This window comes from Vigna angularis, chromosome 8 (assembly GCF_016808095.1).
Source record: "Vigna angularis cultivar LongXiaoDou No.4 chromosome 8, ASM1680809v1, whole genome shotgun sequence".
Taxonomy (NCBI): domain Eukaryota; kingdom Viridiplantae; phylum Streptophyta; class Magnoliopsida; order Fabales; family Fabaceae; genus Vigna; species Vigna angularis.
In genome coordinates, this window is record NC_068977.1 from 6499565 (window position 1) to 6525574 (window position 26010).

General features: G+C 35.0%; 3 protein-coding genes across 3 annotated transcripts; 2 read left to right on the forward strand and 1 right to left on the reverse strand.

Annotated features, from left to right (window-relative positions):
• The first annotated feature begins 2035 nt into the window (after window positions 1–2035).
• Window positions 2036–5955, forward strand: LOC108345858 (LRR receptor-like serine/threonine-protein kinase RPK2). The gene has a single exon (XM_017584677.2). The coding sequence runs from the start codon at window positions 2200–2202 to the stop codon at window positions 5671–5673; it is 3474 nt and encodes a 1157-aa protein (XP_017440166.1). The 5' UTR covers window positions 2036–2199; the 3' UTR covers window positions 5674–5955.
• Window positions 5956–12480: 6525 nt separating this feature from the next.
• On the forward strand, window positions 12481–16355 carry LOC108345638 (LRR receptor-like serine/threonine-protein kinase RPK2). Its single transcript, XM_017584277.2, has one exon. The coding sequence runs from the start codon at window positions 12676–12678 to the stop codon at window positions 16078–16080; it is 3405 nt and encodes a 1134-aa protein (XP_017439766.2). The 5' UTR covers window positions 12481–12675; the 3' UTR covers window positions 16081–16355.
• Window positions 16356–22233: 5878 nt separating this feature from the next.
• On the reverse strand, window positions 22234–23825 carry LOC108344927 (phenolic glucoside malonyltransferase 1). The gene has a single exon (XM_017583467.2). It carries the CDS (start codon window positions 23779–23781, stop codon window positions 22390–22392), a length of 1392 nt encoding a protein of 463 aa, XP_017438956.1. The 5' UTR covers window positions 23782–23825; the 3' UTR covers window positions 22234–22389.
• Window positions 23826–26010: the final 2185 nt, after the last annotated feature.

The following is a 26010-nucleotide window of genomic DNA, read 5'->3' on the forward strand; positions in this document are numbered from 1 at the left end:
AATAAATTTTAAATTTTAAAAATTTTAAATAAATTTCAATGTAAAATATAAATTTAAACTATGTATATAACATTTATATAAAAGTTAAACTTAGTATCACGATAAATAAAATTATTCAAATTATAAAAGAAATTGAAACTAGTAAGAAACAAAAATAAAAACATAAGAATCAAATTGAGATTAGGATAATGAAAATTGACTCATTGTCATTGTTCACTATTATAACAAGATACTAATTTAACACACGATTTATTTTTTAAAAAAATTAAAAAATTAAAAAATTAAAAAAAAAATAAAACTAAAAAATCACAAATTTACACTAAAAATACATTAACCAAATTGAAATTTTTGTAAGAAAATAAAAATTAAAGACGTAATTAAACCTTATAAATACATCCTTAAAAAAACAAACATTTATTAACAATAACAAAACACTAACTCACGAGAAGTATATCAACAAATTTAAGTATATGTATCATTTCATCTAAACTTTAATAAATTTCACGTTAAGTATTGTTAGATATTAGTAAGCTTTTACATAACAATTAATATAAGAATAAATAAGATATGTACATTTAACTTTTTCTGCCTTTTAAAGTAAAGTTTGTTTAACTTTTCAAATACACTTTTAAATAATTTAAAAGTATAGTCTTCCATAAGCTAGTAAAATAAAGCATTTACATTAAGAAAAACTTTTAAAAGATTGCATGTATTTTTCTTTTATAAAAGACTATGTACAAAGAAGGAAAAACTATTACAAAGTAACAAGTTTTCCTTTGATTATTACTATTTAATTTTCTTTTCTATAGTAAAATATGAATCAAACTATACTCATTAATACATTAGCACCTGAAGCAAAACAAGCATCACGAGAGGATTTATTCAAAGTCTCAACAATATTTATTGATGACGATCCCCTTCTTGCAAGTAAATTCAGAACAATAATTGCTGTGATGATTTATCGTGATCCAATAAGTCCTTCATATCCAAAATAAGGAATATCATTTATTTATTTATTTCTCAATAAATCACATATTCGTTGTCAATAAATAATATATATTAAATAATTATGTTTGTTCCAATTTTAAATTTATTAATATATATTATTAGGATTAATTACTACATACTTTGAAACTTGAAATTCTATTATAATTTTATTTTCAATTAATTTTAACTTCAATTTGTAATTAATGAGCTATTCAAAATATTAAAAGTAAATTTAAATCATTAATACATAATTAATAAACTAGTTTAAGTTATAAGTGCATCGGGAGCAGTTTCTGGAAACATTTTTGCTTTTCTTACTGTGTTTCAATCTTTTTTCTTTTCTTTTGTGTTGTTATTATTTAGAGTTAAAAATGGATCCTTTGAACTAAGCAGTTTCAATGAAAACCACGATACCAGTACATTGTCCAAACTCAATTTCAAATAAAAATAACGATGCTTGAGAATATTTTTTAATAATATTTTAATATTATATATGAGTCGTGATTAGTCTAAAATTATTTTATAATCAATAATAATAATTATAAATATTAATAATGATACTGTAAATAATATTAAAATATTGAAAAAAATTTATCGAAAATGATCATCTTCCAAAAGAATTCATGATTTTCAAACACACCTTCTATGCACTATGTGACGAAAGCATAGACAAGCATGCAAGGTTTTCCTATAAATGTGAGTGTGGAACCAGACAACTATCATACAAAGGTTGCAAAATCAGTGTGCAACAAAACTTCTTTCCACTTCTACAAACATTTACGTAAGAAACAAACGTTTTCGTTTTAAAAAAGTGATTTTCGTTAGGATTTAATCATCACTGTTAAAAAGCTATATTTATTTATTTTTAAAATTTAAAAATAAAACTGAAAGAAAAATCAATTCTAACTTTATAGTGATAAAAACATATTTAAATCTTTATAAAAAAATATTCTTCTTAACTTAAGTTTGTGACGCATTTTTTGAAATTGATATGAGATTAAAGAGTTTTAAGAAAATATTTTTACATTAAAAAAAGACAAAAAAGGAGAAGAACGCGTTTCGCAAAAGAGAAAACTGCTGAGTTGTGTCTTGTTCTTCCTTCTTCTCCATCGTTTCCATCATCGTTTTTTCTTCTACTTATTACCGTTTCTTCTTCTCTTCAACTTCACTCCAAAAACAGGCTCCATTTCTCTCTCTATCTCTCTCTGTCAGATGTTTTCTGCTTCTTCTCTTACTATCTCTTCTTCCTCTTCTTATTCTTCTTCTCCTTCTTCTTCTTCTTCTTCTTCTTCTCCTCATTGCCCTTCAGTGATCAAAGGCAATTCCCTCATGCAATTTCTCTTCGTTGTCTTAGTGCTCCTTTTCACGTTGCAAAACGACGCCTTTGCGGTCGATTCGGACAAATCCGTGCTCCTCCGTATGAAGGCGTCGTTGTCCGACCCCGCCGGCGTTCTCTCCACGTGGACCACCGCTGACGGTTCTCACTCCGGTCACTGCTACTGGTCTGGCGTCCTCTGTGATGCGAACTCCCGCGTCGTCGCCGTCAACGTCACCGGAAACGGCGCCAGCCGAGCCTCGCACCCGTGCTCCGATTCCTCTAAACTCCCCCTCTACGGTTTCGGAATTCGGCGAACATGCAAAGGTAGTAAAGGTTCTCTCTTCGGAAACGTTTCTTCTGTTGGTTTCGATTTCATCAGTGAGCTCACGGAGCTTAGGGTTTTGTCTCTCCCCTTCAACGCGTTGGAGGGGGAAATTCCCGAAGCAATTTGGGGCATGGAAAATCTAGAGGTTCTCGATTTAGAAGGGAACTTGATAAGTGGTTATCTTCCCTTGAGAATTCAAGGTTTGAGGAAGTTGAGGGTTCTAAATCTTGGGTTTAATAGGTTTATTGGGGAGGTACCTAGTTCAATTGCGTCTCTTGAGAGTTTGGAGGTTCTGAATTTGGCTGGTAATGAATTGAATGGTTCTGTGCCTGGTTTTGTCGGGAGGCTTAGAGGGGTGTATCTTTCGTTTAATCAGTTCAGTGGGGTTGTTCCGCGAGAGATTGGGGAGAATTGTTGGAAGCTTGAACATTTGGATTTGTCTGGGAATTCGTTGGTTCAAGGGATTCCGGGGAGTTTAGGGAATTGTGAGAGGTTGAGGACGCTTTTGCTGTATTCCAATTTGTTGGAAGAGAGTATTCCTGGTGAGCTTGGGAAGCTCAAGAGCCTTGAGGTGTTGGATGTTTCCAGGAACACTCTCAGTGGTTCTGTGCCGAGGGAGCTTGGGAATTGCTCAGAGTTGTCGGTTCTTGTGCTGTCAAATCTCTTTGATGTTCGCGGTGATGCTGCCGGTGATTTTGGGAAATTAGGTTCAGTGAATGATGAGGTGAATTATTTTGAAGGGTCAATGCCACTGGAGGTTTTTTCGCTTCCAAACTTGAGGATATTGTGGGCTCCCATGGTGAATCTGGAAGGCAGTTTTCAAGGGAACTGGGGTGGTTGTCAGAGCTTGGAGATGGTAAATTTGGCTCAGAACTTTTTGAGTGGGGAATTTCCGAACCAGCTTGGTGTCTGCAAGAGGCTGCATTTTCTTGATTTAAATGGAAACAACCTTACTGGGGTGCTTTCTACAGAACTTCACGTTCCCTGTATGAGTGTTTTTGATGTTAGTGGGAACATGTTGTCTGGCTCAGTTCCTGATTTCTCCAATACCGTTTGTCCCCCTGTTCCTTCTTGGAATGGAAACCTGTTTGAAGATGGGAATGTTTTCTCGCCATATGCCTCGTTTTTTTTGTCAATGGTTCATGAAAGATCTCTTTTTACATCAATGGGGGGAATTGGTACTTCTGTTGTTCACAACTTTGGGCAAAACAGCTTTACTGGCATTCAGTCGCTACCCGTACCTCATGACAGGCTGGGGAAGAAGAATGGCTACACGTTTCTTGTTGGTGGAAACATTCTTACAGGAACATTTCCTACATATTTATTTGAGAAATGTGATAGACTAGACGCATTCCTTTTAAATGCCAGTTATAATAATATATCTGGTCATATACCTTTCAATATCAGTCGAATGTGCAGATCATTGAAATTTTTGGACGTGTCTGGAAATCAACTTGCGGGACCTATTCCTGTTGATTTAGGGAATGTTGTATCCCTTGTATCGCTAAACCTCAGTAGGAATCAATTACAAGGTCAAATTCCCTCCAGCCTTGGCCAGATGAAGAATCTGAAGTTTCTCTCTTTGGCTGGTAATAAGTTAAATGGCTCAATTCCTACCAGCCTGGGGCAGTTGTACTCTTTGGAAGTCTTTGACCTCTCTTCAAACTCTCTTACTGGTGAAATTCCAAAAGCTATTGAGAATATGAGAAATCTGACTGATGTTTTGCTCAATAACAACAATCTTTCTGGTCATATTCCTGATGGTTTGGCACATGTCACTTCACTCTCAGTATTCAATGTGTCTTTCAACAACTTATCTGGATATTTTCCTTCCAACAGTGGCTTGTTTAAATGTAGCAGTGCTGTTGGGAATCCATACCTAAGTCCATGCCGCGGAGTGTCTCTGACTGTGCCATCAGGGAATCAGCCAGGGCCGATTGATAGCAACTCTTATAATTCGGAAACAGAGCAAGCTACTGGCAAGAAGAGTGGGAGTGACTTCAGTTCTATTGAAATAGCATCTATAACTTCTGCTTCAGCCATTGTTTCGGTACTTATAGCCCTGATTGTTCTATTCTTTTACACACGGAAGTGGAAGCCAAGGTCCAGGGTTGTTGGCTCTACAAGGAAAGAAGTTACAGTGTTTACTGATATTGGGGTCCCATTGACATTTGAAAGTGTTGTCCAAGCCACAGGAAATTTCAATGCTGGCAACTGTATTGGGAGTGGAGGTTTTGGGGCAACATACAAGGCGGAGATAGCATCAGGAATCCTGGTGGCAGTCAAACGACTCGCAGTTGGACGTTTCCAAGGTGTTCAACAATTCCATGCCGAGATCAAGACTCTTGGGAGGCTTCATCATCCTAACCTTGTCACTCTGATTGGTTATCATGCTTGTGAAACAGAGATGTTTCTCATATACAATTATTTGCCTGGTGGTAATCTCGAAAAGTTTATCCACGAGAGATCCACGAGGGCTGTAGACTGGAGAATTCTTCACAAGATTGCATTGGACATTGCCAGAGCACTTGCCTATCTGCATGATCAGTGTGTTCCCCGTGTTCTTCACCGTGATGTGAAGCCCAGCAACATCTTGTTGGATGATGATTTCAATGCTTATCTATCGGACTTTGGATTGGCTAGACTTCTGGGAACATCAGAGACACATGCTACCACTGGTGTAGCCGGAACATTTGGGTATGTTGCCCCTGAATATGCCATGACTTGCCGTGTTTCTGATAAGGCTGATGTGTATAGCTATGGTGTGGTGCTTCTGGAGTTGCTCTCAGACAAGAAGGCTTTGGACCCTTCATTTTCTTCTTTTGGAAATGGGTTCAACATAGTGGCATGGGCATGCATGCTATTGAAGCAAGGAAGGGCAAATGAGTTCTTCACTGCTGGGTTATGGGAAGCAGGACCTGGAGAGGATTTGGTAGAGGTTCTTCACTTGGCTATTGTCTGTACTGTTGACTCTCTCTCCACCAGACCTACAATGAAACAAGTTGTGAGAAGGCTCAAGCAGCTTCAACCCCCATCATGCTAGTCCACTTCTGTGGCTTCATCTTTTAACATTATTAATCTTAGAAATATTGTAATCTGTAATTTAGCATTTTTGTGGATTTAGGTTGATTTCTCAATTTGTACTTATTCTCCCCTTGTACATTTTTATATAGTTGTGGCCCCAATTTTGCATACTCTTTTCTTGATTTGGTGATAGTTGGCTTGGTGTTGACTGTTGAATCTGCAGAAGAATGCAGATATTTGATTCCCCTCTGGACATGTCTATTTGTTTAATAAAATTGAAGAATAGAATCTGTATTTTGAATTGTTTTTTCTTTTGTCTGCTTCTGCTAAATTTGAGTATCATAAAATAAGGGTGCTGCTAAAGTAAGTGTTCTGCTAGTCTCTATTCTATTTGTGTGCCACAGAATACTATCGCTCAAAAGTCAAAATAAGGTTCTTGTACAGTAAAATTTATGTATGAATACAGTAAGTAATATATACAAGACTTGCACAAAGATTACAAAGTTACTCGAACTTGAGAGCTGCATTTAAATTGAATATAATTTCATATTAGTTGATCCATATGTTTAATATGCTAACATTTTAAATCTGAAATTCACTATAACATATTTTGATTAGTTAAAACAACATTTAAAAACCTGATTTAGAGTGATTCTTTTGATAAAAATATATCACATTCATCCTTTAACATTTTTTTCATGCATTCATCCAAAAATGAATACGATCTCTCGTTCTGTATATAAGAAACATAATTATCTATGAATACAAATAAAAATAGTTAAATCATATAGTTTTAATTCATAAGATCATAAATTTAATTTTATTTCAAAGATAGTCATAAAATAATTTAAGTGTTATTTAATGAGATCATTCATAATTCAATGAATAAATTTTCAACCGTAAGAATAACGTATATTGTTAATGACTCAACAATAAATGCATTTATGATAAACAAGTGAACGTTTCATTAATATATTCCACAATAGATTAATGATAAAAAAGAAATTAACTTGCATTTAAAAGTTGTTACATGTTTCATATATTTAGAGGGAAGAAACAACTCTGGTTTGTTTCTTATATGCATGATGACCCTGAGTATGTTTTAAAAACTAATTATTTCTATTTTAAAAAAATTGTTAAAGACAATTTTTGAAAATATCAGCAAATTTTAGGAATGTGATTTTTGAATTATAAAAAAATAAGAAAAACATATAATTGTGAAAAAAAAAGGTTAGATCAATTTAGTTCCGTTAAAGGATGTTTGGTTAGATTTTGGAGAAACAACATTTGAATTATTAACCATCCACAAATGTAAATGAATGAAAATATATTGAGAAATAAATTATTTTTTCCAATTTTTATATTGAGTATTTTTCTTACACTTATATTAGACATTATTATAAACTTTGACATCTCAACTATACTCATACCTCAAAACCTATTAATCATTTGTCATTACATGAAAATTTATTTAAAAAATAAAAATAAAAAAATACAAAGCATGAAAGTCACATCAAATCTATGATAAAAGTTATATTTCACAAAACATACAAATTATTCTTATGAAAAAAAAATCTAAATAAATACATGGAGGTAAAACATTAAATCACTTATATTATTTCCTATAAATAAAAGATAAATTATCTAACTTATCAAGATGATGATTTCTTTTATGAAAAATATGATAAACTTTGAATTACATATACGTACAAAAATGCAAGCACCGATATAATCTCCTTCTAAGTTTCCAATAAACCACTCGTTAAAAAAAATTAAAGAAGAATAACTTTCCAACTAAAACCTCTGAAAGTCCTCCTCCAATAATTAATACAATAAGTTTAAAGTAGTGGCTGAATAAGTGGGGGGAAGATGATACTATTGTACATATGATAGAGCAACCATATGATACATCAAATAGTAGAATGGAAACATCAGAGATGACATAGTCCAAAAACATCAATTAATTGCAATTCAAAGGTTGGCTAAGGTCACTCAAATGTGTAGACATGAAATACAAACACTCTTGTCCTAAGAGATCACTTCACATACATGAATTTCTATTTCTAAATCGTTTAATAGAGGATTTTGTTAAGCACTTAGAATCTTATAAGAATGAAATAATTGTTAGTTATGCATATTCATTAATCTTGTTTGGCTATCAATTTTTCATATGCATTGTCCAACTTGTATTTATAGACATCATAAAAATATTTGTTATGGCCTAATGCTTCTATGTTGTCTTTTGTGTCGAAGTTTTCAATTATGGATGAGCTCCTTTGTTAAGGAAAAGAACATGTTTTTATTTAGGTAATTATATTGTTCACAATGACCATGCTGCAACTAGAATACAACACTTAGAGGTAGGTTGTATGTGTCTTAGGATCCACTTTGAAAATTTATAATGTATTGTAGATAACACGAGAAATACAAAAAGGCGAGGTTGAAATGTGTTTCAAAATCCTTTTAAAACTTTTTTTTTGTTTGCAAAGTATACTTTGATGCTTGGTAATAAGACAACAATTTGTTAGTGAATTTTCAAAATTCTTTTTAGTTAATAGAGACAAAATAACATGCAATGCAAATCAATTCTTTACCAATTAGTCAAATTCCACTAGGCACACTATTTTTGTAAAGTACGAAAGATAATTTTATTTGGCTCGTAGCTAGTCTTGGCTAACCCATCAAGTATTCTTTGACACTAAGTCACTCTTGGCTAAAATCCCCAAAATTATTTCTGAATGTAACCACTATGAGCCTACTCATTAGAGTATTATTTAACAAACAATCACTCTTGGCTAAGACAAAGTTTATCTTTTTGATCAACAAATGGCAAGTTTCACTCACTAAAGAGGAGTTTTGTCTTTCAACGTTTACAAGGCTAAGCACTCTCTTCTAGTTTGCTAAATGTAAAAATCAAACTGTGACCCTACAAAGCTTTTAGGTGCAAATACAAATTGTCATAATTTCATCACTTTCAAAACAATGACTTATCTTGCTAAAGCTTTCTTTTTGAAGTATGTCTTTAAATAAGTGTTTAAAGTTATTGTGATAACTTTTCTGTCTGTTGCATAACTTTGAACTCATTTTGAATATATCTTCCTCTCCATCAATTGTTTGTTGAGCTTGATCATTGAGAATCATTGAATGCACTTCATGCAACAATAATTACTCTTCTCTTTAGATTGCATAACTTTTTACTCCAAATCATGGCAAAAGCACACATCGTATTATTGGTGTATTGTGGCTCTAGAAAGGGGATGAATAGAGTGTGTAAATAAATTCAAACAACGTAAATAAAAATATTCAAAGTAAAGAGTACGATAGAGAAAAAGCATACACAAGTTTTTTACTAGTTCACCTCCCATTAAGTCTACATCAAGTCTCTTAAGCAACCCACTTAAGATATTCCACTAATCACCACCTAGCGAGTATCACCCTTTCTAGGTTACAATTAATTTCAATCTCTTTAGGTATCACAAGTATAAACCTCTCTAAGCTACACCGAATACCAATTTCTCCAAGTATCATTCTCAATCTCCCTTTGAGTTCAAGAATTTTCAATTATATTGAATAATTAGAAAACGACTCTCACAATAGGAAAACACAATTTAACTCACATGTTACAAGTTCACTTAGTGAAGAATTTGTTAAGACAAAATCATCTATAAGACTTATATGTATAAATGCTCTCATGTTTTGAAGTTTAATCAAATAATATTAAACGAGATAAGAATCTGAAAATGCTTAACCAAAAGAATAGGATAGGCAGAAACATAAGTGGTAGGAACAAAATCCCCAATCATCCAGCAATATAGAAAAGCCTTAGGAAAACACTTAGGGTTATAAGCAACGCAAAACAACTAAGTTAAAACTTCTAGACACAATGCTAAACGATTTACAAGTCAAAGCGTCTAAGAGAGTTATACTAAACGCGTAAGCTATACTGTACCCAATGGTAATGGGTTGAAAGGTGTCAAGATAATGTCTTTCACTAAACCCTTTAAAAGCCCTAATCAATAATCCAAAACCATGTAGAAAGCGAAACCTGTTAAACGCTCTAGCTCTAAAAAGGCAATAACCCAAAAAACGCTGAGTATCTTAGAGAAAAACTTAAATGATAAACGCTATCTTAACGGTAGAAAATGTAAAAAGCACTTTGTTGATCTGAAAAACATTAAATGTCATTAAATGCTCAACGTTCAAAACAACAAAAGTAATAAGACATAAAACACATCTGCTGCATACACAATCTACTGTTATTCTATGCAGATAACCTACTACACACATCTACATGCTTTATTTGAAAAATATCAAAAGTGGACGTTAGAGACAAAGAAGACATTCACAGAATGTTCTCCTCATAAGAAGTCATGTTTGAAAGATAATACAACCTACTTCGAGCACATTACTGAAAAAGAAAGCTTGCTTTAACAAGTTGACTTTAACCAATGACTACTTCACACGTGAGACAAAGAAGACACAAGATTCAAGGCTAAAGAGTTCAGTCTAACGGATATATTTTGAAAAAGCGTTTAAATAAAAGATCATTCAAAGGAAGAATCAAGAGAATAACTTACAACGAAAAATATCATCCTACGAAAAACGTTTAAAAGAGAAGCATTGAAAAGCTCAAGCTAAAAGACAATATTAGAGAAGAGAAAAAACAAAGTCAAGAAACACTCTCAAGCTTCATTGTAATATTTGCTTACTATTGTAAGAAGAGAGAAAAGAGAAAAGAGAGAAACACCTAGCGAGTCTATAGACAGTATTTTATTGAACACATATCCTCTCTATGAGAGTAATCGTATAAATGACTTGTAAACAATCGATTTATTATAATTTTGAAGATAATTAAAACACTTTGTTGTGTAACTCAGGCAAGTTAAGGAAATCTAGGTAGCGTATTAGAGGATACCAGGATTGTCTAGTATTACGAGTGGTGAAACTCAACCAGTCTAGGGTAACAAGAGTTATTCGTTGGCTAGGGATATCAAGAGTGATGAAGAATACTATACAACCAGGAGTGGGTGAAACTTAACTAGGCAGCGTATCGGGGGATATCAGGAGTACCTAGAGATACCAGGAGTGGTAAGAATATTTTGATCTTTTATTCCTTATTCGACAATTTCACCTAATATAAGGATTATCATGTGTAAGTATAATATTAATCCTTATATCATCGTCCAAAAATATAAATTCAAAACATGGTATATTGAGCAATAATTATTCTCTAAATTTCTCATCTTCTCCTAAGAAAACATTTAAATCTACTGTTCAAACTCACATTTCCAAATTGACACATTAGGATATTATTCCATAAGAAGCTTTGTTTAACTTGTGAAATTGAAGCATATATCACAACAAAAAATGTCTTGAAACCCATTTAAAGAAAAAATAAATAAATTTACCCTTCCATTGAAATATATAATCTTTGCACATGCACTACAAATTATAAAAATTATGTTCTCTATTGTTAATAATAAAAGTAGGAAGACTAAAGAAGACATAAAATGAATAAACAATTCATTATTGTCATTAGTAAACATCATAACATTTATCTCATTAATATCTAAAATCTTATGATTTTGACAAACAATCATAAATAATACCTCATTACCTTATTAATTCAAATAACTACAATATTAAATATTTTTTAAGTTTAAGCATTTTTATTGCTCTCCAAGAAAGTTACCAACTTTGATGGTACTCCTTCTAGCTAACCTACACGGTTGGTATTATTCGGCTAATTTTTAAAATACTTAATTGGACATCAATTATTAGTAGGATGTTTAAGAATTATGGTCGAACATTATTAAACTTCCTTTTCATCAATTATCCACCATCAACTTCATTTTCAATTATTTAGATTGTTTATGATTCCTTAGTTGGAGATATTACACCAAGTTTACTTATACACATATTTACCACAATTTAAATAAGTGAAATTAAACCTTTCATGTTCTAATTTAAGTAAAAAAAAAACATTAGTTTCTTTTTGGATTTTTTCAACACAAATCCTAACCAATTTGCCTCTTTAATAAATAAAAAATAATTTAGAGTATGGTTTCAAACTTGTTTCTAACATGTCCTAACTAAAATGGCAACCTAGTAAACCAATCTAGACAACAACCTTTCTCACTATATTGTTGTGAAAGTGAAATAATGATTTCTATCTTTAGACCATGTTATATTAATTTATGATCATCTATGACTCTCAAAGAGTGCATTCCTATAATTATTTACTTTTATAAAATGTACTCAGAAATAATCCTATGAAAAAAATCTATAATACAAATAGAAATTAAGTTATTTCCTTTCATATTAGAGTTTATTTTGTACCTTGATGAAGCTCACATAGTTAGGTAACACATTAATGATGAGAATATATTATCTAAATAGCACATTATTTTTAAAATTGCTTAATAGTATCGGAGATAATTAAGACAAAGACAAAACTCTTAACTAAAATTATCTCCATATAAATCTAATCTTTATCTATTTTTTTCTACCAAAAGGTTAATAGTAGAGAGCAGTTTCTTTACATCTCTTTTCTTATTTAACTTAAAGACTCAATAATTTACGTAATGCATTGTTAAAAAATGGTTTTATTAATCAATAATACTATTCTTGAGTTTTCACAACCAAAATAAAAAGACGCACTCTAGATAATTAGCTACAGAATTGTAAAAGCAATAACCAAGTTAAAATTTGATTTTCAATTTTAGCCTTAATTGAAAAAGTTATAAAATGTTGAGGGTCCACTTTATCAAGCCATTAAAAAACAATTTTATACTAAAAACCAAAATAAAATAAGAGAAAAGGAAGAAAAACGCGTTTTGCAAAGAGAACACTGTTGAGTCCGAGTCTTGTTTCTCCTTCTTCCCCATCATTTTCCATCGTCTTTTTTCTTCCATATCACAGGATTAGGGTTTTCAAAAACCCTTTCTTCTTCTCTTCGACGTCACTCCTACAACGGGGGAGAAGGGGTTTTCCGTGCGATTCGGTTTTCTTTCACTGTGAGATGTTTTCTTCTTCTTCTCATTGCAGTTCAGTGATCAAATGGAGTTCCCTAGTGAAGTTTCTCTTCTTTGTGGTTCTGTTCTTGTCGCCAAGCGACGCAGTATTGGGGGATTCGGACGAATCTTCTCTCCTTCGTCTGAAGGCATCGTTTTCCGACCCCGCCGGCGTTCTCTCCACATGGACCTCCGCAGCCGGCGCTGACTCTGGCTACTGCTCTTGGTCTGGTGTCCTCTGCAACGCGAATTCCCGGGTGGTCGCCGTCAACGTCACCGGAAACGGCGGCAACCGCCGCAACGGAACCTCTCACCCGTGCAAAGGTTTCTCTCAATTCCCTCTTTACGGATTCGGAGTTCGGCGAACGTGCGAAGGTAGTAAAGGTTCTCTCTTTGGAAACGTTTCTTCTTTTAATTTCATCAGTGTGCTCACGGAGCTTAGGGTTTTGTCTCTCCCCTTCAACGCGTTGGAGGGGGAAATTCCCGAAGCAATTTGGGGCTTGGAAAAGCTAGAGGTTCTCGATTTAGAAGGGAATCTAATAAGTGGATATCTTCCGTTTAGAATTAACGGCTTGAGGAAGTTGAGGGTTTTGAATCTTGGGTTTAATAGGATTGTAGGGGAGATTCCTGGTTCAATTTCGTCTCTTGAGAGTTTGGAGGTTTTGAATTTGGCTGGTAATGGATTGAATGGTTCTGTGCCTGGTTTTGTTGGGAGGCTTAGAGGGGTGTATCTTTCGTTTAATCAGTTCAGTGGGGTTGTTCCGCGAGGGATTGGGGAGAATTGTTGGAAGCTTGAGCATTTGGATTTGTCTGGGAATTCGTTGGTTCAAGGTATTCCGGTGAGTTTAGGGAATTGTGAGAGGTTGAGGACGCTTTTGTTGTATTCCAATTTGTTGGAAGAGGGTATTCCTAGTGAGCTTGGGAAGCTCAAGAGCCTTGAGGTGTTGGATGTGTCCAGGAACACTCTTAGTGGTTCTGTGCCTAGAGAGCTTGGGAATTGCTCGGAGTTGTCAGTCCTTGTGCTGTCAAATCTCTTTGATCCACGCGGGGATGTCGCTGGTGATTTTGGGAAATTAGGTTCGGTGAATGATGAGCTGAACTATTTTGAAGGGTCTATGCCTGTGGAGGTTTTGTCGCTTCCAAAGCTGAAGATATTGTGGGCTCCCATGGTGAATTTGGAAGGCAGTTTTCAGGTAAGTTGGGGTCGTTGTCAAAGCTTAGAGATGATTAATTTGGCTCAGAATTTTTTCAGTGGGGAATTTCCGAACCAGCTTGGTGTCTGCGAGAGACTGCATTTTCTTGATTTAAGTGGAAACAACCTTACCGGTGTTCTTTCTAAAGAACTTCGCGTTCCCTGTATGAGCACGTTTGATGTTAGCGGGAACATGTTATCTGGTTCAATTCCCGAGTTCTCTGATATTGTTTGTCCCCCTGAACCTTCTTGGAATGGCAACCTATATGAAGATGGTAATGTTTCTCCACCATATGCATTCTTTTTTTTGTCAAAGGTTTGGGAGAATTCACTTTTCACAGCAATGGGGGGAGTTGGTATTTCGGTCGCTCACAACTTTGGTCGAAACAACTTCAATGGCATTCTGTCATTACCTGTGGCACGGGACAGGCTGGGGAAACAGAGCAGTTACACATTTCTGGTTGGTGAAAATAATCTTACTGAACCATTTCCTACGTATTTATTTGAGAAATGCCATGGGTTAGATGCATTGCTTCTAAATGTCAGTTATAATAAGATATCTGGTCATATTCCTTCCAGTCTCAGTGGGATGTGCAGATCATTGAAATTTTTGGATGCTTCTGGAAATCAGCTTGCAGGACCAATTCCCGTTGATTTAGGGAATATGGTCTCCCTTGCATCGCTGAACCTCAGTAAGAATCAGTTAGAAGGTGAGATTCCCACCAACCTTGGCCAGATAAAGAATCTGAAGTTTCTTTCTTTGGCTGGTAATAAGTTAAATGGCTCAATTCCGACCAGCCTGGGGCAGTTGTACTCTTTGGAAATCTTGGACCTTTCTTCAAACTATCTTACTGGTGAGATTCCAAAGGCTATTGAGAACATGAGAAATCTGACTGATGTTTTGCTCAATAACAACAATCTTTCTGGTCACATTCCTGGTGGTTTGGCATATGTCACCACACTCTCAGCATTCAATGTGTCTTTCAACAACTTATCTGGATCATTGCCTTCTAATAGTGGCTTGATTAAATGTAGTAGTGCTGTTGGGAATCCGTTTCTAAGTCCCTGCCGTGGAGTTTCTCTATCTGTGCCGTCAGGAAGTCAACTAGCGCCTATTGATGGCAGCCCTTATAATCCAGCAACTGAACAAGCCACTGGCAAGGACAGTGGTAATGGCTTGAGTTCTATTGAAATAGCATCTATAACTTCTGCTTCAGCCATTTTTTCCGTTCTTATAGCCCTGATTGTTCTATTTTTTTACACTCGGAAGTGGAAGCCTGGGTCCAGGGTTGTTGGTTCTACTAGAAAAGAAGTTACAGTGTTTACTGATATCGGGGTTCCGTTGACTTTTGAAAGTGTTGTCCAAGCCACAGGAAATTTCAATGCTGGCAACTGCATTGGGAGTGGAGGTTTTGGGGCAACATACAAGGCAGAGGTAGCACCAGGAGTCTTGGTGGCAGTCAAACGACTTGCAGTTGGACGTTTCCAAGGTGTTCAACAGTTCCATGCGGAAACCAAGACCCTTGGGAGGCTTCATCATCCTAATCTTGTCACTCTGATTGGTTATCATGCTTGTGAGACAGAGATGTTTCTCATATACAATTATTTGCCTGGTGGGAATCTTGAAAAGTTCATCCAAGAGAGGTCCACAAGGGTTGTGGATTGGAGGATTCTTCACAAGATTGCATTGGACATAGCCCGTGCACTGGCCTATCTGCATGATCAGTGTGTTCCCCGTGTTCTTCACCGTGATGTGAAGCCCAGCAATATCTTGTTAGATGACGATTTCAATGCTTATCTATCGGACTTTGGATTGGCTAGACTTCTGGGAACATCAGAGACACATGCTACCACTGGTGTAGCCGGAACATTTGGGTATGTTGCCCCTGAATATGCCATGACTTGCCGTGTTTCTGATAAGGCTGATGTGTATAGCTATGGTGTGGTGCTTCTGGAGTTACTCTCAGACAAGAAGGCTTTGGACCCTTCATTTTCTTCTTTTGGAAATGGGTTCAACATAGTGGCATGGGCATGCATGCTATTGAAGCAAGGAAGGGCAAATGAGTTCTTCACTGCTGGGTTATGGGAAGCAGGACCTGGAGAGGATTTGGTAGAGGTTCTTCACTTGGCTATTGTCTGTACTGTTGATTCTCTCTCCACCAGACCTACAATGAAACAAGTTGTGAGAAGGCTCAAGCAGCTTCAACCCCCATCATGCTAGCCCACTTCTGTGGCTTCATCTTTTAACATTATTAATCTTAGAAATATTGTAATCTGTAATTTAGCATTTTTGTGGATTTAGGTTGAGTTTCTAATTTGTACTTATTCTCCCCTGTACATTTTTATATAGTTGTAGCTCCAATTTTCCCGTACTTTTTTCTTGATTAGGTTAGGGGGCCTGCTGCTGGTTCTGCAGAAGAATGCAGATATTTGATTTCCCCTGCATTACATGTCTATTTGTTCAATAAAATTGAAGAATAGATTATGTTTTTTCAATTTCTTTTGTGTTCTTCTGCTAGATTTATCTCACTAAATGTCTAAATTTATCTGATATTATAATTATTACAATCTTGTCATTTTTCGGAAAGTGTTACAATGTTATCTTTTAAAACATTTGTCACTAAATCCTTATACTTTTTATGTTCATTATATACAGATACACTTCGAAATAATAGCTATGTTTTTAGTTATCTTGAACTTTCTATATATCTGATATAATTATTTCTAAGATACCTCTTTCTTTGAAAATCAAATTTAAGAGTGCAAAGTAATTAATTGATAGAAATTAGGTTAAAGTATTAATTTATTTGAATAAAATTAGTATTGTAGAAAAATTGAATTACATTATTGAAGGATTAATGTAAAAAATATCCTTGAAAACCAATTTATGCTTTTAAGTTTTATTTTATATACCAATTCTATGCCGTTGTATCCCAATGTCTCTTTTCAAAATTTATACACCTATGTCCCTATTTATTTTTTCCGTCATACTTTTCGTTATTATGACTAATTTATTTGTGTACCACAAAATATTCTGGCAGTTCTTAGTAAGGTTCTTCTAACCTAATACATGAAAAGTCTACCAAAATAACACTTCTATTCTAATTTTGAACACTTTTCTTTAACAAAAAGTCTAGTGAAAACATTTAATAACATATAATTTTTATTCTATTGTTTTTTAAAATTTAAGAAAAAATCTGAAAATTTAAAATAAATCGATTTAATAATATTAAAACATTATTATTATATTATTTAATTAAATACGTTTTTAATTTGATTTTGAATATAAAATTACGACGAGGCTTCAATTAGAGTTTTCATTTTTTTTCCATAAAATAATTAATTAAAATTAATAAATTTTAAAATTTATTATATATTTCAATTAGTTTATCAATTATTGATTACTTATTTAAAAAGTTGTAGAAAAATTAGGCAGGAAAAGGTGCACTTCGTTTAATTTTCGTTGCTGCTTTTCTTTGACGTTGAAATGAATATATATATATATATATATATATATATATATATATATATATATATATATATATATATATATATATATATATATATGGATTAAATTTCTTAAGATAGTACTGGAAAACTACTACTGACAAAAATTATAGTAACCAGATAAAATCTAATAAAATAATATTTTATTATTATTATTATTATAAAAAATAATTATTTACAAATTATATACGTATCATATTAATTTATTCTCTTTCCTCACCATTTAATTTTTAAAAATTAATATAAAAAATACTTTTTTATTTTAATCGAAAAAAATAATTTAATATTAATACTTTGATTGTTTCTTTTTCCAAAATTTATATGGTGTTAAAATATATTTATTTTAAAAACGTAAAATATGTCATTCGAAAACTAATTAAGAAATCCAGAAATATTTAATATTGGTCTCCAGAAATCCAGACACAAATTAGACCGAACAATTTCATAGTAACTTGATGACCGTTTGATATCTTGCACATTAAATATTTTACAATTTAATTAATAAAGGAAAAAATATACACTAGTACAGTAAAGAGCTAAGGCACCGGTTATAAATGTTTATAGGCCTCGGTTCTACAACCGAGGCATTCGAAGGCGAAGTAAAAAGGTTAAAGTTTATGTTTCGGGTATGGACCGGGGTAGAACGAAACAGCAATATATGCCTCGGTTCTTAGATAACCGAGGCAATAGAACATAAATATATCTCGGTTCCTAAATAACCGAGGTAATAGCTTCTGTGTTGTTTTCCCAAACGTTCCTCCTTCAATCATGCCAACCAAACTCAAGATTTCAGATTCATAACCAAACCAGAAATCAAACACAACCAGAAAAACCACATCAGAAATCAAACAAATCAGTATTACAACCAATAATCAATGTCATAAATCTATTTACAGAAGCAGCAAAGCAGCAAACATCATGAACTCACCAATGTCCAAATTACAACCCACAAATTACAAATTACAACAACTAATGAGAAGAAACTCAGATACAGAAACTCAGATACAGAGATGAAGATGGACTTAAGCTGAAAAAACTCAGAAGCAGAGATGAAGATCGACTTAACAGGAGCATGTCCGACCACCAGAAGCATCTCCGACCATGGGTTTCTTCCTCTTCGCACATGGATTTTCGTGTTCTTCTTCATTGACGCCAGCGACTCCACCAGTAGCAAGGGCGGCACCAGGCGGTCCACGAACAACATCAGATCTGAGATCGTGTCCGCTGGTGGAGTGAGATCGCGTCCGGTTGAGTGGCGATTGGTGGTGGGTTGGGGTTGTAGGGTGGGAGGCACGACGGAGCGAGGGCCAGGGAGCGGCGTAGCGAGAGCGAGAGCGAGAGCGAGAGCAGCGAGGGCCAGGGCCAGGGAGCGAGAGCGAGGGCCAGGGAGCGAGAGCGAGGGCCAGGGAGCGGTGGAGCGAGAGCGAGGGAGTGAGAGATTGACGGAGCGAGAGAGCAAGGGAGGAGGGAGAGGGAGGGAGAGTGAGGGAGAACGGCTGAGATGGAGGGAGAGTGAGGGAGAACGAGTGAGAGGGAGGGAGAGTGAGGCAGAACGAGTGAGAGGGAGGGAGAGTGAGGGAGCGAGGTGGGAGAGCGAGGGTCTGAATGAGATCTGGAAAATGAAAGGTTACTATATGACTCGGTTCTCTGCTCGCCCGAAGCCATACATGCGTAAAGGTTTCGGTTTTACACCTAACCGAGGCATATAGTTCTTAAAAAAAAAATAAAAAAAAATGGAATAATTATATACCTCGGTTTCCGTTTAAACCGAGGCATAAACACTATTTTACACTGGTTCTAAACGAACCGAAGCGTATAACTTGATAGACTCCGGTTTCACCTAAACCGATGTCTATGACGCGAGTTGAAAAGCAGTTTTTTTACTAGTGATACTTAGATAATATCGGGTCGTGATTGGGCTAATATTAATCAAAAACCCATTTCGAAACATATAAATACAGAGGTAAGGTAAAAAGGTAGATGGTTGCATTTATTGGACATTTCACTAGTGTAGTTAAAGGAATAGACATCGGTTATTTTCGACCATAGACATCGATTTGAGAAGCGAGACATATGTAGGCGAGGTAAAAAGTCAGAAGGATTCGCCTAAGTTCTCTTTAACCGAAGCAATATCTAGGATTCAACTCGGTTCTCTTTAGACCGAGGCAGTATCAGTTCTTCCAAAATCTGATTCCTTCTGGGAGCCTTGAGATTGAGTATCCTCCGTGAATGTCATCCTCTGGAACAAGAACATTATTCACATTCAAGCTATTGACAGAGGGTGCCCATCCCGCTAGGGAAGAACTGGATGTGGAGAAAGGGCAGCAGAGGGAAGTAGGTGGCATCATCGGTGCCGTCGGGGGCCTTGACGCAGACGTCCCAGAAGATCTTCTTATGATCAGAGACGACCTGGAGGAGTAGAGATTGGAGACGGGAGGACCATGGCGACGACGTAGTCGAAAGGTAGGGAGAGATTGAAGAGGGCGATGTGAGCCTCCATGTGCAAACACTGAACGAAAGCCCTAAATCAGAATCGCGCCGCTGCTTGCCTTTACTTACAACCACAATCAGACCTGTAGAAACCAGATTTAACACCATATAACCATCACGCAGGGATCCAATTCATAAACCGCGCCTCCGGAAGCAACGCGAAGTGCATCAACCATAATCGCACAACCATGGCAACTCTCGCCACGACGACGACATGCTTTAGGGATTCTTAACTCAGATTTGTGCGAGTTGATTTCTCTTATTGCATGTTGACGGTGAAGGCGCGAGGGAGATTGTTGCGCCATTTTGGTGACGGTGGCACAATTAAGGGTTTCTGTCACAGAGTTGCAGGTCCGGTGATGGTGATGGAAGAAGGTTGAAACACGATGGCTACGTGACGGTGGAGAAGAGGGGTAGATGAAATTCGCGCCAAGGGTTCTATTTCTGGATATGTCTGAGTTTTCCTCTTTGCAGGTGCGTGCGCGAGGAGGACGAAGGTGATGGCTGCGCGCGACTTGGAATGGTTGCGATTGCGTTCTCCGGTTGACGGCCATGGATGTGCTCATGGCGGAGAAGATGAAGATGGTGGTCGATGCGTCCATGGAGTTTGAACGAGAACGAAGGCGTTGTGGTGGCGGCTTGCGGGTTTGCGCGTGGTAGCCGGCGGCATGGTTGAACGGTGGTGCTTGCGGCGACCCTAATGGCTGGTGATGGTAGCGGCCTGATGCTGGGGTTTGGTGGAGAGGAGAAATCGCGAGGGAGAGGGAGGCAAAGATGAGAGAAATCACGAGAGTGCGAGAGAATCGTTTTTGGATTTTAACATAAGGGCTACTACCTCGGTTATATGAAAAACCAGTGCCTAAACCCTTTAACTGCATCAGTTACACCGCAAACCGGTGCCTAAATCATTTAAAACTCATATCATATGCCTCAGTTGGCCTTCTACCCGAAGCAGTAACATCTATAGGCATCGGTTCATATATAACCGAGGTATATAACCACTCAATATTTACGGAAATGCCACCGCGCTTTTATACGCTTCGGTTTCAATAAAACTAAAGCGTATATAGCACGTTAAAAAACTTTTTTTTACTAGTGTTTAAGACTTAAATGTGATAATCGATTGACAACTAAAAACTAAAGCGTCAGAGTGTCTATATCTGAACCTGCTCGAAATTGGACTGCATTTGAGAAAACCGACAAGATATTGGAGGAAGAGAGATAGATTGAACTAATCGAAGATGTTTAAAGTGTGAAGATATAGTTCTCGACCCTACATCAATTACATAGAAAGTCAACTTCAGAAATCTCAACACAAGTTAGACCGAACAGTCTCGTACCGACTTAGATGATATTGGACTGCGATTGAATCAACCCTAATCAAAAGTCCATTTCAAAACCTATAAATAGATAGATAAACGATTACATTTATTAAAAAGACTAACTCAAAAGACTAACTCAAAACTAACTTAAGTAATCGAAGAAGTTTAAAGTGTGATGATATAGTTGTCCATAGTACATACATAAACATATTATATTTGGTTGTTTTATTAATATATTTTTTCTTTTGAGTATTTTTATCATTCAAAAAATTAATTTGACGTTAAACCTTTTGTCCTTAAAGAAACTGCTGGGTATGGTTGTAATGTGTTGTATCCGGACAGGGAAAAATAATGTACAGAAACAGAAAGGCTGTAATGGCTTGTATCTGGAAATTTTTTCGTTTAGATTACTGACTTATTGAGATGTTCTTTTTTAATATTCTTGTGAGTAAAAATGTTGGAAATTGGATTTTATGATGTTGATAGACATTTAACAAAAATAGTTGTATACAAATTTAAGCACACAATTTTAAGTTGTATAAATTGTACAAATATTTTGGTTTTTACATTAACCTATGACAGTATGTAATATGCATTTTATGTATCTTCTAAAATTGTAAATTAATACTAGATATGGTTACATTTATAATAATATGACATTTATATATAACAATATAATACTAATTATATTATTCTATTAAAATAAACTCAAACATATATCCAAGTCAATCTAATATTTTAATTATTTTATTATGTGATATAAATTTAGTATAGTTAAAATAATAAATTAAAAAAAAGCTTGGACTGAAAATAAAAAGAAAAATAGAAATTATTTGCTTAAGTAGGTGCGTAATGAAAATAAAAGAAACCACTCAACACTCTTCTTCTTTGTTACCAAATCTCTTATTCCTTCCATAGCGTTTGGATTACTATTGTTTACATGTAACACTGGTTAAGAGAGAACTTTGGCTAAGTAGGGTAACTACAGTTCAGTTGTGATGTGGATTACTATTGAAAATTGAGCATAAAATTAAAGGAAAGACAGATAAAGGAACTAAAACAAAAAAATGAAAATTTTCATTTATTTTTCTAAGTCACAGAAACAGAGAAAAAGCCTATTAAATAGGCATAGAAAAGAACAAAACAGAAAAACCGATAAGATCAACACATAAATTTTCCCAAACAAGAGCATACTTGAAAGTTGTACAACATTAAAGGGATTGAAGACCTTGATTAAAATGAGCAACGAAAGTTTCCATTTCTTGCTTCTTCAACACCAAACTAATCTCAATTCCTCCATTCTCATTCCTACTTTCAGAAACACAGAATGCTCCAGTTTTGCCTATGGATGTCATATCCACCTTCATTGGCCTTCCCCATCCAAAATCAATACTATATACCTCAAATCGTGGTGATCCTGCAGTTGTAAGTATTCGATTATCCCTCGCAATTTTCATAATTGTAGACATATTCACTGCCTCACTAAACACCCCATCCTCCAACTTCTTCAAAGCTTCATTCATCCCTTCAACACCATTGATGAAACCATCATCTCCTAACAATTTCCTTGTTCCGTCCATAACCTTATGACCCATGATACAGTTTCCAAAATACGTGGAGGAAATGGGTGTCTCCATACGAGTCCTACAGTCCACACTGAACAAAAAGGCTACTCCATCAGTCTTAGGTTGTTCTGCCTTCACCAAACACTGCAACATATAAGCACACGCAACCAAATATGTTGACACATGAGCATTCTCACCGAGCTTAGATTTTGCATGTTGCTTCAGTTGTCCGATGTTTGAAGAGGTTAACTCGAACGACCCTCTGACTGATTCGGCTGACATTGCATTTACACCTCCAAGATCCCACACCTTCATGCTCCTGTTGTTTGGTCCACCGATGTTCAACCAATTCTTCAAACACCTCTCACCGATTCCTTCGGTGTCGTTTATCATTGACCTGTCATAGAATGGCGTGAGGTGTTTTGGCAACGACGAAAACGATGATTCTGTGAAGTTATTGGAGCAAACATAGGCCCATGCTTTGAGAAACAAAGTTGTGGCTTTCCCATCCGTGGCTGCATGGTGTGTGGCTATTCCGATGGAAAAACCAGAACCAGGAAAAAGGGTAACCTGGAGGGCCATCACAGATGCTTGTTCATCGGAAGTGGGCAAGTGGGGTATCAGATGATGGAGCAGAGAAGCCTGACAGGTATTGGAACAAAGCATGTTGAAATCAGTGGTGGATTCAGCTATGGTGAAGGAAACGGCATTGCCAGGGACATAGTTGATGATGGGGTGAGGAGATTCAAGGGGCCATGTGATGGTGCCAGCAAGAGGGAGAAAGTGTTGGAGTGTGAGAGAAAGGGAGAGTTTGAGATTGGGAAGAATGGTGTCAAAGAAGGAGATGGTTGTGTTGGGAAGTTCATAGAAGAAAACACGTTCAACTGGGGGACTCCTTAACCATAGTAGGTCAAAGAATGTTAGAGACAAAGATGTCGGAGTGGAGCAATTGGTAGTTGCTGCTGCCTCTGATGGTGCCACACTGCAAACTTCAACAACTTTCACACTTCTTGCTTCCGCCATAGCTAAGAACTTCATTATGCTTCTGCAAAATCTTGTTCTAATATATTACTTTGGAAAAGATTCACTCGTTCACGTTGTGTTCAGCAGCACCTGACACAAATAATAATGAATTGTAATGTCACTCTCACGTGGCATCGAACACTAAGTTTTTTAACAGTAACTAGGATCCGTGCTTACCCACGCGGGGTCCCTTTTTGTTTTCTTTTTTTCAATTTGTATTAAAAAATAAATATAATTAATATTATATTAAAATAAATAATTTATTTATGTAATTATATTTAATGTTATAGTTTTTTAAGAGTTTAATAACATGAAAAAGTAATAATTAATTATGAGTATTTTTATAATAAATGAATTATAAATAAAAAATATTATTCTAATAATGATTTTTTTATATTTAAATAATGAAGTATAAAAATTACACTTAACAAGAATATTAATACAAATAATAGTAATAAAAACGAAAGTAAAAAAAATATTTGAATATAAATTTATTTATTTTAAACTATAAAATTAACATGATTATTGATTACGTACAAATATTTTTAAATAAATGTATAAATTTATTTAATAAAAACATGTGTATTTAATTCGAAGAATCAATCCAATATTCAAAAAACCTATTTGTTATATCTTTAGAAATGTATATTTAATATATAAATTTATTTAATGAATAAATGTATATTTAAATTAGAACAGTCCATCCTTTATATATTTCAATAATAATTTTTCAATAAATATATTTTTATAATTTATTATTTTTAAAGTTATAATATACTTTTTATATATTTTTTTGTCTTTATTTTTGTTAATTTTGTTCGTTGTGGTCCTAATGTTTGTAATTTATGTTTAATTTAATTTTTTTATGACATCGTCTAAATCGTTAATGACAGAGTGTACACATGGATAATGTTTGAATGAGTTGTTGGATTGTTGCTTATGTGGTCATCCTACACAATTCTTATGTGGCAATGCAACGTTACTCCATTTCTTCACCATCGTGAATGCAATCACCATTGGAGCCAACACTAGAGTAGCTTTGTTCCTCTACAATCGTATCTTCGCTGTCTCTGCTTCCTTATCTTCTCCTTCACACCTCTCTCTCGTTCCTGAGTCCCCCTCCCATAGGCCATCCAATAGGATCACCACACCCAAGACCCATTTGATTTCTCTCAACAAAAAATTTATACTTTGAACGAAAGCCAAGATGGAAGATTTGTGTGAAATGTCATGGGAATCGCTTGAAGCCAAAATTGCAATGTGGAATCTAGTCTTTTGGCATTGCACCACCATGTTTTCCAAGTCTAAACGAAAGTTTTATGAATCCATCTTCCTTAATCACAAACTCCAAAATCACTCCCAAAATTAAGATTTTTGTGACGGTGGTGTCACGGTTTGTGCTTGCAATTTCCAAGTCTCTCTTTCGATTTAGGGGAATTAAGCCAACACAGATTTCTATTTTCATCTTTTTGGTTTTATTTTTTCGGATTTGTGGGTGGCTATGTGAATGGTGACAAATATGGTGGCGCGATTTGGGTCTGGTTTATCTACAGGTTTTGCGTGAACAAAGATGGTAATGATGGTGACACAATTTAGTTTTGGTTTTTCTTTAGGTTTTGTGTGAATGAAGATGGTGATTGATGGTGCCATTTGGGTTTGGTTTTTTTTGCATGAAAAATGACCAAATTGAACATAAATTACGAAAATTGAATATTAAACACTAAAAAAAAGTTCACATTGAACAAAGTCGAAGAAAATAGGGACCAAAAGTGTATTAAGCCTATTACTTTTAATATGTACTATTACTTTGGTACCATATGTAGATACTGGCCATACTACCTTTGCAAAGCTACACCTTCATTGGATCATTATCAGTCTTGGCATTACAAATAATGTTAATGATAGAGGACTATCTTTGGATCCTATACAGGAAGAATTTCATGAAGATCCATTACAATTCAAAGAACTTATGACAAGATCAAGGAACAAAACTCTTAGAAAAACAAATCTCGTGAAGGCTCTTGATGCTCCATGAAGCTTGGAATTTAAATGAAATAAAAATCATTACTTGGAGCACCTAGGCAATTAAAAGTTTTATAATTTTAATTTAATATGCAATTAAGAGTTTTATAATTTTATTTTAATTTTGTAAGTTTGTTATGCAAGCAAGGTGTTTCGTTACGTGAACAATTTGTTTCTGTTTTTAAATTTTCAAATTATTTTTTGATATGATGTCTTTTGGTT

Coding starts and splice junctions, on each gene's coding strand:
- LOC108345858 (XM_017584677.2), top strand. CDS start 2,200: ATGTTTTCTGCTTCTTCTCTTACTATCTCTTCTTCCTCTTCTTATTCT.
- LOC108345638 (XM_017584277.2), top strand. CDS start 12,676: ATGTTTTCTTCTTCTTCTCATTGCAGTTCAGTGATCAAATGGAGTTCC.
- LOC108344927 (XM_017583467.2), bottom strand. CDS start 23,781: ATGAAGTTCTTAGCTATGGCGGAAGCAAGAAGTGTGAAAGTTGTTGAA.